This window comes from Spermophilus citellus (assembly GCF_964194105.1).
Source record: "Spermophilus citellus genome assembly, chromosome: 9".
NCBI classification, from domain to species: Eukaryota; Metazoa; Chordata; class Mammalia; order Rodentia; family Sciuridae; genus Spermophilus; species Spermophilus citellus.
Window position 1 is genome coordinate 13678615 of NC_138191.1, and position 14811 is coordinate 13693425.

At 41.9% G+C, this 14811-nt stretch overlaps 1 protein-coding gene across 3 annotated transcripts in view; it reads left to right on the forward strand.

Moving 5' to 3' along the window:
• The window catches only part of LOC308655993 (carboxyl-terminal PDZ ligand of neuronal nitric oxide synthase protein), a gene marked incomplete at its 3' end in the record, with an annotated part of 325313 nt that overhangs the window by 218852 nt on the left and 91650 nt on the right, over nucleotides 1-14811 (forward strand). For all 3 annotated transcript variants that reach the window (XM_081306545.1, XM_081306546.1, XM_081306547.1), the window contains exon 3: nucleotides 4534-4626. In XM_081306545.1, coding sequence (XP_081162671.1) covers nucleotides 4534-4626 — 93 coding nt within the window. The remainder of the gene's footprint in view (nucleotides 1-4533; nucleotides 4627-14811) is intronic.

Genomic DNA, 14811 nt, shown 5'->3' on the forward strand with positions numbered 1-14811 from the left:
GGATTAGCAAATGCAATTAAAGGGTAGTAGAAAAAAGTATGGCATGTTTAACTTAGATGTTGGGAAGCTGCAGAAATATTCTTTTGCAAGAATTAAAGTGGAGTTACTGGGAGCAGAAATGTGTTAATTGTACAGTGTTTTAGGTTTTGTATCTTTATTGTGGTAAAGTATACATAACATAAAATTTACTGTCTTACCTATTTTTAAATGGACAATTTTATGCCATTCACATTTTGTATTACTGTTACCACCACCCATCTCCAGAATTTTTTCAAAACTGAAATTGCACCCATTAGATATTAGCTGCAGATTACTTCCTTCTGTCAGTCTCTGGAAGCTATCACACTACTGTCTGTCTTCACAAATTTGATAGTACTAGGTACCTCCTAGAAGCAGAATCATAAAATATTTATCTTTGATGACTGGTTTATTTCACTTAGCATGATATCTTCAGGGTTCATCCATGTTGTAGCATGTGTCAGGATTTCCTTTATTTTTAGGGTTGAATAACATTCTGTGGTATGTATGGATCACATTTTGTGTGTCTATTCTTCCATTAATGGGCACCTTTTGGCTATCTTGAACATGGCAGTTCTCAGATTTTGTAACTTAATATGTAAGTTATTAAACTCTATTTAATTTTGGCGGGGGGGGGGGGGTACTGGGGATTAAACCTGAGGATGCTCTATCACTGAAATATATCCCCGGTCTTTTTATATTTTATCTTGAGACAGGGTATCACTAAATGGTCTGGGTTGACCTTGAATTTGTGTTCCTCCTGCCTCAACCTGACAAGTAGCTGGTATTACAGGCATGTGCTGCTGTTCCCAGCTGTTATTAAGCTCATAATTAAAATACAAAAGGACTTCTCCCAAACCATTTATAAGATGGTCCTAGGTTGAGGTACTTGGTTGAAGAAAGGGGTAAGGGAAAAGTGAATTTCATAATGAAGAATGAGAGGACCTGCTTCCTGTGAAGCAGATGAGAGAGTATTTCACTAGCCAAATTATTTGTAGTCCAGGCGATTGAGGATCCAAGGCTCCTGTGGGGGGAAAATATATTTTTGTTTAAAAATCAGCTCTTGTCAAACATCCAGGGATTTTTTTTTTTTTTTGCCTCAACTTCTACTTCTCTAAGAAATCAACTTTTCTGCTTCTATTTTTGCGTACAGCTTGAGGCCCAGGACTGGACTGGTCCCTTCATTAGACCTCCATCTTAACTGTTTCACCCACTTTGCTGCTGTAGACTTCCTGCTGCCCCTCCTTAGATACCCAGTGACGGGCTGGGACATGTTGGGTTAGGAGAGAGTTGTGGGAATCAGGAGATGCTCAGAAGCAAGGCTGTTGGTCTGGAAGCAGCTCTTCCAGCATCCAGCCAATATTTCTGCTCATGTTACTTGTTGAGTGTTTAATCTTGGCTCTTGTTGGATCTTCTACCCAGTCTCCCCTTCCTGGGCTTACTGATTGGCACAGGACACTAAGTTCCATGGCTGCTATTTCAATACAAGACCCCAAGGCTCTGTTTATGAATCCCAAACACTTGTAGGCTTTCCAATCTGTAGTTGGTCTTCCCAGACTTGTATTGTTTTGTTCCCTCAAAGGTCAGGTCTGTAGGGTTTATTCTGCCCTTGCTGGTAGAGCTCTGGCCAGTAAAGCAAATGTATCAGAACAGCCTGGCCAGTGGGTGGAGGGCCAGGCCTGTTGGCACATACTCTGGGCTGGCATGGGCCACAGACGGTGGCACCAGCAGTCCTGTTTGTTCTTCAGCTCCTGGCAAAGTCTAAGCAGATTGGATTCGTGTCCCAAGAAACACAGATGTTTCCTCCCGAGTTTGCCTGCCCAGACAGTGCTCCACCTCAGACAGAGCAGCAGTCTGGGGAAAAGGAGGACTTGTCCCTAAGAGCTCTTCTCTTCTATGTTCTCCTGGGTACTGCATTGCTACCTTTCTTTTCAAACCCATTTCCCCCCTAAAGAGCATGATAACATGCTATCATGTCATCTAAGTGAAGTGTAATTGTCATAGAAATAAAAGGCTTCATGATAAATATTTAAACCTTTTCAGATACTTGAAATACCTTTGTGTCCAGTGTTTCTAACAAAAGTGCAATTTAATTCTAATTCTGCAGATGAAAGGGGTTGGGGGCATCAGGAAGCAGATAGAATAGATGCAGAGTGTGACTAACCTAAGAGTCCTTGTAGATAGCACTCGGTAGTAATGGCAGCTGTGATAGGACCTGTAGATCTGCTTTCGGCCTTTCTGGACCCTCTTCATCTTGAAACATTCCACCAGCTATTGTAAGGAACACCTGCATTATCACTGTTATTGAGATTCTGGGAAAAAATTGGGTCATGCTTTTCTATGTAGTCACTGTGCCCTTTACAGGGAGCTATCTGGGGGTATGTACATGGTGATTGAATTAGAGACTGTTTTCCAATTTCCAACAAAATGTTTAGCTGCATTTTGAATTCTTAACATGAAGGTATTAAATGCATGGCCAAACTTGGCAAAACATTAACTGTAGAAATAGTTAAGTTTCCAGATACACAAGCAATGAGTTGGCTGGGTGCCTCTTGGCAGGCTTAGGTGATGGGTCTTGATTATAGAAAGGTCCTGGAGACAGTGAACCCACCAGGGAAGTGGACCAAACAAGAAAGAAAGGTCTAGTCAACTGCAAGCTTCTTCTGGAAATACCAGGCATTTAAGGGTCTGCTTAGCAGGCAATTTGCTCACTAAAACCCAGGCTGGGGAGAATGACATAGTCCCTTGTAGAGGCAGAGAGTTGACATTTCTGCTTTGATTTTTGTTGCTGTACAAGGGAAAGAGGGAAGTGTATGGAGCATGTGAAAGTGACTTACTGGAAGAGACCAAAATTGTTAATAGTTGACAACTGATCTATCTAAGGCAGGTTTTGTCCTCTTCCTGGGCATATCCAGACTTTTACATTCTTAACTTCAATGGAGTTCAATGGAGCACCCCCTCTGCACTCTATTGGTTACAGGAGCAACCTTGATTTAGTGACTTGTTCTGAAGGAGGTGTAGCTGGAAATTTGTGCTGATGAAAGCCCAAAAGAGCAGAGGTAAATGTGGGTGTGGTCAGGAAAAGTGGCTAGTTCAGTAAGCACATGGTCAAGGTCAGCGGATTCATAGATTGCCATTCCATTCCAGTTCTTCCACCTAGAGGGCATTTCAGTTCATCCAGCACTAGAGTTGAACAGAATGGTACAGTCAAGGCCATACAGTGTGAGTTGGAGCGGTATCCTCAAGTGCATGCTAATCTGACCAACTGTAGCCTTCAATAATCCCACTATTGACCTAAAGGGGACTGTTTTATGTGGGATGGGTCCTGTCCAGAGCCAAACACCAGGACATAGAACTCTCCCTCCCATCCTTCTGGGATTGAACCCTAAGGTGTTTTACTACTGAGCTGCATCCCAAGCCCTTTTTATTTTTTAACTTTGAGACAAGGTCTCACTAAGTTGCTGAGGGCCTTGCTAAATTACTGAGATTGGCCTTGAACTTGTAATCCTCTTGTCTCATCCTTCTGAATTACTGAGATTACTGGTGTATGCCACTGCACCTGGAAAAAATGGTTTTAATAAACTGAAGAATTTCTCAGAATGAAGTTCACTGTGGGAGAAGTCAGAATTCGACCACCAGTGATAAAAAGCTGTGCAAGTATGAGAAATGGCTATGAATGCCAAAATGTAACAGAAAGATATGGGATTGTGGATGGGCTACATTCCTCAGGAGTTAAGAGCTGCAGTTGGATTAGCCTGTCCAGAACTGCAAAGGTGAATTTAAAATAGAGGGGTGGGCTGGGCAACATGATGCATACTTGTAATCCTAGCACTTGGGAAGATGAGGCAGGAAGATTTCAAGTTTATAACCCAGGCAATATAGTGAGACTCTGTCTTAAAATAAATTTTAAAAAAGGAGTGAGGCTGGGAATGTAGCTCATGGTAAAGTGCCCCTGGGTTCAATCCCCAGTTCCTGCCCCCACCCCCCCAAAAATTCATAATTATTTTTTTATATGTGAAAAGCCCTGATATGAAGACTGGTATCAGTTCTTCTTAATCTTCACCAGGGATAGAATGGAGTTCCAGCAGCATTTGGTTAGATGCAAGGAATTCTTTCCTGACAAAGTCATTAAATAATAGAATAAGTTATGGAGGGAAGGTTCTGATATGTTGATGAGGTTTTCAAAACAGGTTGTATTTTCATTTCAGTAGGATGTATTAAGTCAATCTCATTGTGATGAGTCATTCCTTTGGTCTCAGCTGTTGGCTGGGTGGTGGGATTGATGACCATTTAAGGTCCCTGTTCTAACTTAGGGACTACCTGAGAGCCCCTGCCTGCAGACATTACCTTAAAAAAAAAAGACATCTACCTAAAAAGATCCCCTGAGGTTCTCCCTGTGCCCAGGAAGTGCACCAGTCCCCTAGGACTGACTGTGGCACTCTGTGGGCTGGCTGGGGTCCTGAAGATGCACCAGTCTAATCCGTTTCTGTTCCTTTGTTCTCTTCTCCTTTGCAGTATGAGTTTAAAGCCAAGAATATCAAGAAAAAGAAAGTGAGCATTATGGTTTCAGTGGATGGAGTGAAAGTGATTTTGAAGAAGAAGAAAAAGGTAAGTGGCTCTGAACTAGAAACTGTGGTGAAGAGGAGACTGGGGAAGGTGATGTGGGATACTTTTCCCTTTTAGAATATTCTCTGGACATAATCACCCCTTTATCTGATGAGGTCTTCTCTTTCTTTCTTGACTGAACTCAGGGCATTCTTCCACTGAGCTATATCCCCAGCCCTTTTATTTTAAAATTTTGAGACAGAGTCATGCTAGGTTGCCCAGGCAGTCCTCAAACTTGTGATCATCCTGCCTCAGTCTCCCAAGTCATTGGAATTACAGGCATGCACCATCATGTCGGCCTGGTCCCAAGCATTTTGGATAAGGGATATTCAACCTGTGTCAGGTTTAGTGGGGAATGGACAAGAGGAGGCTCCCTGAGCAGTTATCCCCTTCTGTCATTTGTACAACCCCTGGCCTCACCCCAGGTTCCCTGCAGCCCCCCCCCCCCCACCGCCCGCCATGCATTCTTGTGTCCCATTACACTTGCTGCTGCCCTGGGGATTATTACTGTCCCCTTTACCTATGTGCACACGGTGGGTAGCCATGGAACAATCTTGAGAATACTGTCCTCTCAGGAGTTCCTGAAGCAAACTGATGTCTATTAAGACCCTGAGCTTAAAACTATGAATGTCAGCCTTTCAAACCAAGAAACTCAGACTCATCAGCTTGAAGTTTTAGGCTGTAGGATGTTAACTCACGTTGAAAAAGCTCAAAAGAGGCTGATGTATAAACTGGATCTACAGTGTCTTAATTCACTTTGAGACATAGAACAGTCTCTTAGACCAGATACTCTCATTATCCTGACAAGCACCTTTCCTCTCAAATCGAGGCAAATGATGTGAAAAGGCGAGTTATTAGAGTATTGCTCAGTGGGCCCAGCAGTGGGGAAAGTTGGCTAAGTACATGAGAGGAATGTTTGCTGACCTCCGGTGGATCCACTGGATGTTTGTAGTGGCCTTGATGGGTGGATACTGTTCCTAGGGTCTGTCCAACAGACCTTTCTAGCATTTTCCTCCAAGACTGTCTGGCTTCTGTACTTCCATGACTGCTAGTACTAAAATCTCCCCACCACCCAAAGCACATACACTTTTGTCAGACATGATCTTTGTTTACTTTCAGTTATGTTACATTTCAAGTTCTGCTGTCCTGGTACTTATATGTCCCTTTCAGATAACTTTATATACCTCTTATGTTGTCCATTATAGAGTAACTTCATGGTTTTGCCTTAGGACATGGTCTTATCTCTCTCATCACTGTCTCCCTATATATCACATATCATATGCAGTGCTATCTTCCATTCTGCATGCAAGAAAACTGAGGTTAGGTCACACAGCACTTAAGGACAGCAGAATGCTGAGCATCATCTGGGAGACAAGCCAGCTCTTCCTTCCATTAAGTACAGAAATGCTCTTCTGAAGTAGCATCTCCCTGAGGGAATAGGGGAATTTGTGACTCACTTTGAAACCCTGAGATTGTTAGTCTTCAGTGTTCACCCTGCTGCTGGCCCAGGAAAGAGGTGATCTAGCAGGTCTTTCCTAAGTCCGATTCTTCTGATGCCAGGCTTGGGAAAGAGGAGCTTCCTGTCCTACCTTGCTTCCTCCACCCACGCTCAGTGTCCATTTCAGGGCCACGGCTATGATTTGGATAAGGCCTTTAATCATAGTGTACATTTTCAGCTGCCTGTGCCAGATGAACGCACATTAACAGCAATCAGCCTTTTTGTCATCTTGTTCCCATGCAACAGTCCTCTGATGTCTGCATGTACTACCACCACACTCACACACACTTTCAGTCTCTCTTCCTACCTGTTTATAGGGTTGGCAACAGACTAGAGATGCTATAGTGTAAGTGCATGATTTTCTCCAAGGAAATGAAGCAGTTGGCAAATGTCACTGATGGCCACCATGATTAGGTTAAAAATTGAAACCCTTGCTAGGTAGCTATGGATGTAGCAATAACCATTGCTTATATTCATGCATAAGATAGCACTGCCATGTACGATTGCCATTCCGTAGTGGTTACTCAGTGTCTGTACTAGACCACTTGGCAAAGATTTTTTGAATGGTCCTCTGTTCCTGCAGACAGCATGCTGATATTTACTGGGTCAGCATGACATGTTGGAAGGAGCCCTAAGCAGAGGCAAGAAGACCTGGGTTCTGGTCCTGGCTCCACCTTTCCTGGCTCTGTCCTCTGAGCGAATCATTTTGCCTTTCTGATCTTCAAGTAAAAAGAATGCGGAGCTGGGTTGGTTAATCACTTTCACTTTTCCAGCTCAAATACTCTGCAATTTAAACTTGTATATAAATTTAGATCACCAGTATGTATTTAAATCTTTGAAAAACTACTGGGCAACAAAGAAAGCAGACACTACAGGCTGGGTGGTTTACTATATGGTTTTGTCTTCCAATCCTCTGGGCCAGGAGGAGACCCTGTGAGGTCACATGCCTCTCAAAGTAGCCACTGGGCCTCCTTTTTTAGCCTATTTGTAACTGGTCAATGGTGGTGTGCTTCCTGTCTGAGGAGGGAGGTGTGTTTACAGGGGACTCTTGATTTTAGAGAACTTTCTAAGAGAAGGGGCAATCTTTGTGAGCTCAGCACTTACCAGGTACATGGAGAAGTGTGTTCAGTGTTTGTGGCTCTTGGCTGGCTGGATGAATGAAAATTATTTGTATGTGATAGTGTCATTATGTCAGAAAGAAATAAGTACTTAGCAACAGGATATAATGAAGTCTAGTTTGTTCCTTTTGATTATGACATTCTTCTCCCTCTCTCTTCTCCCATCAGTCTGTCAGTTTAAAAAAAAAAAAAAAGGAAAAAACAAGAATCAGAGCTTTTCCCAGATACAGAAGACTTCAGTAGGAATTGTTAATTTAGATTGTGGTAGTAGGACTTGTTCAAGTGACTCTGATTCTCAGGTGTGTTGTATTAGTGCAGGCAATAGCGAAATATATTGTAATCATCTCACTGAGATGCAAAAACTGTCTTTTTTGTTATATTAATAAGTATCTAAAAATGCTCTCTTCTTGAACTAATGCCAGCACATAATGAATCATAAATTCCTTTCAAATCTTATGTCAAATTTGTGGTGTGAACTCAGTTACCAAGATAATCAGCTTTGCTTTGATGTCTCTCAATCTGAACATTTTCTTTAACTCCCAACTAGGCCCAAGTAATTATCTTTTCTGTGTATATAATAATGATTATTTGTTATAATTCCAGAATTACACTGTACCACCATTTGCTAGGGAGTGGAATCCTGAATAAGAAAGATTAATCTTGAACTTCATCTAAAGGATTGTTCCAAAAGAACCTAAAGGGACTCAGTTTCATGTGCTTTGTCTTATAAACCAATAATTTGTTGGGATTCCTTAAGGCAACATTCTAGAAATAATCCATCATTCACATTTACAAATATTTGTATAAGATACATAGGGGTACAAGATATGGACCCTTTCTAGCAAAGTTTACTATATTTCATGGCACTTTGTGTAAAATAAATCTATTATAGTTCTCCATTTCATTGGAGGTGTTTTTCATTTGGGGGAATTTTTTTTCCTTTGGTACAAGACTTAGAACCCAGGGCCTCATGCATGCTAAGCACATGCTATACCCTGAAGCTACATCCCAGCCCCACATTAGATTTATTTATCTCTTCCCCCTATAAGCTGTGAGCTTTTGGGGGCAGGTTACATGTCTTCTCTCAGATCTTATCTGTTTGGGAAGGTGGAAGGAGAGAGGGAGCAAACTGATTGAAGTAATTACACACTAAGATGATAATTGGAATAGCTACTAATAATCTAATAATAGCTGGCACTGATAGTGAATACCTACTGTTTTTTAGTCTTGTTTGATGTACTGTAACACTAAATCATCACATATCCCATGAAGTAGATGCCATTATTATGCTCATTTGCAAAAGAAGATTGAGCAACTTGCTCAAAATCTCAGGTCCCATCAGTGGTGAAGTCTAGATCCAAAACAGGTATGTCTTGCTCAAATCTCCAAGCAGGTTCTTTCTACTACCATGTTGCTGTGCGTGCATGGTGCTTGTGTTTATTGTCTTTAACTTCTAACTTACATTCTGGAACAGGGACATTCACATCATAAGGCAACTATTTTCATGCCCAAGCAATAGTATTAGGTTACTATGGTAACATAGAACTCAGATCTAACTGGGTAAATAAAGGGGGCACTCAAAATTATAGAACCAGAATTTAGGAGAAGGGACTTAAAGAACGATCTGGACTAATCCCTGGATTGATTAGATCTGGCAACAGAGAGTGAGATAGGTTCAGGGATACCCCCACCTAGTATCTAGGTCACCCAGGTAGACATAGTCACTGACAGGACCAGAGTGTGAATCTGCCCCCTAAACTCAGCACAGTTTTCTTTTCACCATGTTGTCTTTTGTGGCCTGCTATTTCTTGCTAGTTTTAAATGGATGTATTAGGAACCCATGTGCATTGTGTGAGGATTTGTTAGAAAATTGTGTGAGTATTTTCAGTTTTGAAATGCATTTTCCTATATCTGTAGGTTATACCTGAAGGTAGGAGATAGCTTTATTTTCAGCCTAATCCTATTCTACCTAGAAGCATGGAGACTTTGTCAAGCTAGGTTTATATAGTCTTTGCAAGGTTTTTTTAATTTAAGAAAAAGTTTTAAAAGAAGTTGCCATTGCTGTCAGATGCATGAATAATGTGCATGAATAATGACAAAATTTGCTGACTTTTAGACACGCTTACTGATTCCAGTAGGGATAGTAAATAAATGTCAGTAGGAATCCCTCTTCCACCTTTGGGCTCCCAGGACAGGGCTTCAAACATGCCATATTCGTTTTATGCTTCCAACAATAGGGAGGATGACTGTGATAATTATTCCTGACTCTGTTTTCTCTTGTTGGCAATGTTTCAGGCAGACCTACCTCTAAACCAGTTCTCACATAATATGCCTTGCCAGAAGCTTTTAGGATCACAAAATGGCAGTGAATGAATTTCCATGGAGGACTTGACATTCGTACTCAATAGATAAAGGAAAAAGAAGGTCCTGTATCAAGAATGTGCTTACTCCATTCTGTGGTCTTTCAACACAACACAGTCCGCCCTTTATCTCTTTCCTCTGTTCAGAGTAAAGGGGAGTGAAAGACTTGCTTGGAGTAGCAAGGAGAACATGGAGTCTAGAGGTAGAAGAGATAGATAGATTTTATTTACCACTGGGCCAGGTGAATTTAGAGGGATATAAGGTCCCCCTGAGCCTCAGTGTTCATCTTTCAGGTGGGGGTCAATTTTAATAATGTAAAAGAAAGCATTATGTAGAAGTTCCTTCTTTAAATAGAGCAACAGGCTTTTCCTCCATGTCAACTAAGATAGTTTTGAAAAATCAAAAATGAAACATGTAAAGATGAATTTCCTGTATCTTTCCTTTTTCACTTTCCTTGTTAGTCTGACACGAACAAGCGAGTGCAAAGATGGGATTAAATGCCTGTGGGAGAAAGTGAGGGAAGTACCTGGGAAAGAGTGGGATGGCTGTCAGACTGTAGGCCTGCCACCAAGAGCCAGAGACAGGGAAGGAAGAAGAAAGGTTGGGTGAAAGTCTCTTAAACAGCTGGGCTGTCTTAGAATGTCTTCATGTTCAGTGCTTGGCTGGGAGCAGCCCAGGAAAGCATGGTGCCTAACCAAGTTCAATGATGGACTTCAGGTAGCAGCATCTGGGGCCCTTGGTTAAACTCTCTGTAACTGGACCTTTGAGGGTACATTCTTGTGACCACAATTTCCTGTAAATGTCCTCCAAGTTAAGCTATGTATCTCACTGACTTTGGGCAGAGGGACAAAGTACTGGGGATTGAACCCGGGGTACTCAGCCAACCAAGCTCCATCCCCATCCCTTATTATTTCATTTTGAGACAGATTCTCACTAATTGCCTAGGCTGGCCTTGAACTGTCTCCTGAGTACCTTGGATTATAGGTATGTGCCTCTGTGCCCAGCTGCAAGCATTTTAAAGAGAAAAAGAACAATACAGAAACCACTTCCTCCCCACTTTTCATATGGAAATATTTTTTAAGGAAAAAAATTTAGGAAAATGATTTAATGAGAGAAGGAAAATAGGAAGGAAGGCTAATGACTGGCTTTCCAGGGTTATAAATCAAAGTTGACTTCCACCATAGGCCAGAGATATATCATTGAAAAGTCAAAGTAACTATAGCTAAACTCAGTTTAACTATCTCTAGAAAGCTCACATAGTTCTAAATTATGCCTTCTTCTTTCTTTCCTTCCTTCCCTCCCTCCCACCCCACCCGCTAGGGATTGAATGCAGGGTCCTCTACTACTGAGCTACATCTCCAGACTTCCTTTTTACTGATACCCTGTCTCAAAATTAAAAAGGTAAAAGGAGAGGAAAAGAGAGGGGTCTGGGGAAGAAACTTTCAAAATAAAGGAGATAAAGAGAGAGCACTCAGACCAACAGAGAAGAACGTGTTCATTTAAGACAGTGGTATGAGAAGAGGAGCCTTCCTCTAAGTTAAGCCATTCAGAGTACTGCAGTTGACGGAATTCTACTGAGTCCTAGAGCCAGAACTAGTCTAAAATTCAGGAGAACTTGGTTCTAGTCTAGACCCAGCTGATAGCCAGGGGTGACACCTGGCTCAAACATGAGTACACACCTCAGAGTGTTATTTGAAAGAGATGGGTAAGAGAGGTGGGGGTCCTTCAGTTCTGGTGTTCTTAGATTATCATTTGGTTATTGAAGGGATTGCATTAAAAAGTTCCAACACATTTGCCTTAGGTTATTGAATAACCAAAACATTGGTAAGCCAGACGTGGTGGTGCATACCTGTAATCCCAGTGAAGTCAGGAGGCTAAGGCAGGAGGATTGCAAATTCAAGGCCAACCTGGCCTTTAGTGAGGCCCTATCTCAAGATTAAAATTAAAGTTCAATGGTAAAGCACTTCTGGGTTCAATCCCTGATATCCTACCCCCTCAGAAAAAGGAAAGAAAAAAAAAAGGTGAGTCTCTATCTATTGTACCCTTTGTATTGCCTTGATGATTTCCTAATCTCTTTATAGATTTAATAGACTTACCCGAGGATTACTATAAGGCCTTTAAAGGGAGAGGACTAGATTTTAATGGCATTTTCAGAAAAGGAAAATAAGTAGGCAAAAAGATCTTTGTGTCCTCCAACCCTACCCACCCCCTTCAGTATGTTCTATATGGATACTGGGACATCTCCCTAAAGTAAGGTATTTTCTGGCTTCTATATACCCTGACAATGTTCACTCTTATTAAATTAATACAAAGTGCCTGGAAGCCTGGCCTCTCCATCTTCCTAGTCAGGAATGCCAAAGAAGGAAAATAGTTGTTCTGTATTATGTTGACTCATTATTTGTTCTTCTTAATGAACATATTAGTTACATTCTTTGGGTATGCAAAGAAGAGTCTTGCCCAGGGTACTTTTGATAATGGAGGCATGCTAGTAGGCTAGGAGGAAAGAGGCTGGCATTCAATGGCTTTTCTTTCTTAGCATTGCAGCCAGATTGAGTGGAAATATCTGCAGCAGGTCACAAAAACCATCTGCTGTTTTGGGGGCTCAGCAAAGTTTAGTGGAGGATTTGATTGAGCAAAACTGGGTCTTTGTATCCTGGAGCTCACGGATCAGGCAGTTTCGCGCTAACCCCTCTGTGGTGTTTTCAGGCACTGACTACTGATCCTGAGCTCCACTGGTCGTGGCCATGTTAGCATGGTAGTTCTCAACAGCTGCACACAGCAAAAACCACATTGTCCACCCTCAGAACCCTCTTCAGGGCTGCTCATATCAGAAAGGGGCCCGTGGATGTGGCAGCATCATGAAATGGTCTCTTTGGTACATGGAATCATTCTTCTAATAACTTTGAAAATCACAGCAGAGCAACAAGGAATACTATGAGGAGCAAACTTTTCTGAAAGTTAAGTGTATGAAAAAAGCAAGGATTCACTCCCTCAGAGCAGCCTCTGCTGCAGGCCTCCCTTGAGTGTTTAACTCCCAGTGAATGTTTTATTGAGTAGCACAGTGGGTGGGCTCTGGCCAAGCACAACATTGATGGGATCTTGGTCAGTTGGCTGTCTTTGAAGACAGGGGCCTTCCCTGTGCCAAGCCTAAGACTTCCACAGGAGCACACAGTATATGGAAAAGGACCTCTGGCTGGGTGTTTCACTTTAACTTTTCTTTGATACTCAGTCCTGCATCAGAATCACCTGATTCTGGCTCTGAATACTACATCAGAATCACCTGAAATGCTTGTTGTTACTACAGATTGCAGAAAGGCCTCACCTCCTATATTCCTGAGCCTGAAGAGGTGGAATCCAGGAAGCAATAGTTCTTTTAGAAAAATTTTACCTGTGTATCTACACACACATCCACCCAAGATTTTTGTTCCTTGGAATAAGGAATAGCTGCATTTCCCCCTATTTCTCCATCTAAATACAGATGAGTGTGAAAAGGGCAGCAAAGCAAGGCAGAAAAACTTAGACAATAGCCACTCCTTCAGCCAAACAACACAGAAAAATCTGTCCCCCTTCCCTGCAAGGCTGCATGGCTGAGTGGAAACCTAGATACCCACCACTGCTGGGCTATCACAAGGGGCACCACCCCATTGGTTAGTGTCAAAGAAAGCTAAGAAGGATGCCAGGACTTTCATCCCTAGCAGCTGGTAATGAGTGTCTCACTCCCCCACCTCACCCCTATTCCTCATGTGCTGTGTCATTGGAGACAATATGGAGAACCTAGACTTCCACCACTTCTTAATTGGAATGAAGCTGAATGATAGTGCAGTAATGCATATAATCAGTGCAGGATAGTTGAAGGTCAATAACAAAGTACTCCTTTGAACCAGAGTAGCAGCGGTGGGAGCCTGGTGGGGAGTTAGAACTGCAACCCACACCCAGCAGTATCAAGGAACCCTTTTTTCTCTCAGGTGTCAATAGAGGTCAAGTGGGAAACCTGAACTTAATTCTCTCCTGGCAGTGATAATGTGGCATTCTCCTCTTTCCCCTGTTTGAGCAGTGTCCTAGTATGATAGTTAAACTAGAAAGTTTAAATGATACCTAGAGCTGAGTGTAGCAGCTCACACCTATAATCCCAGTGACTCTGGAGACTGAGGCCAGAGGTTGACAAGTTCAAGACAAGCCTCAGCAACTTAGCAAGACCCTCTCTCAAAATCAAAAAATGAAAAAGAGCTGGGGAAATAGTTCAGTGATAGAGCACCCCAAGTTCAGTCTCCAGTACCCCCCCCATACACACACACTTCTTTAGAGTCATAACACTCAGAAGGTTTAGGTTTCACCTGAAGTCACTTGCCATACCATCAATGATAAAAACTTGAACTTTAGTGGGGAGAAAAAAGAAAATAGATGCCAGCACCAGATGACAGAGATGTTAGAATAATCTGACAAAGATTTTAAGTAGCAATCATAAAAATGCTTTCATGAATAATTGCAAATACTCTTGAAACAAGTGAAAAATTATGATAAATCTGCCCTAAAATCCAATTATATTTTAAACATATCTTGCCATTTAAGTAACCCCTTTGATGAATAATTGTTTTGTTTGAAATATGCATCTAAGCCAGAAATAGCTGCTACTTCAGGAGGGTCAGGCAGTTTGAGGTCAGCCTGGGAAACTTAGCAAGACCCTGTCACAAAATGAAAAATAAAAGGAACTGGGATATACCTCAGTGGTAGAGCACCCCTGGGTTCAATCCCCAGTAACACTAGATAAGTAAATAAATAAGCACATATGCCAGTATCTGAACTTTAACTCTGAAAAATTTTAGTCCATCAGTTGGAAACCAGCCTCCCTTGGGTGCCATTCAGGTCGTGAGGGAGCTAAAGAGGCTGTAAATCAATCTGTCTGGGTCAAGAGTGGTGTCATGACTGGAATAGAGATCAGAAAATGTCTCTGTTAAATGCCAGTCAGACCATATGTGAATCAGTGAGAGATGTTTTAGAGCATCAGATTTTGAGGGGAATACTGGCCAGTACATAGTGTATACAAAAAGAAGGTGACTCTGATAGAAGTCTGGGAAACATGTCATGGGAGGGGTGATCACAAAAAAAGCTTATAAATTGATTGATTGGAGGTACTGGGGATGTAACCCAGAAGTGCTCTGCCACTAATCCATGTCCCCAGCTCTTTTTATTCTTATTTTGAGACAGGGTCTC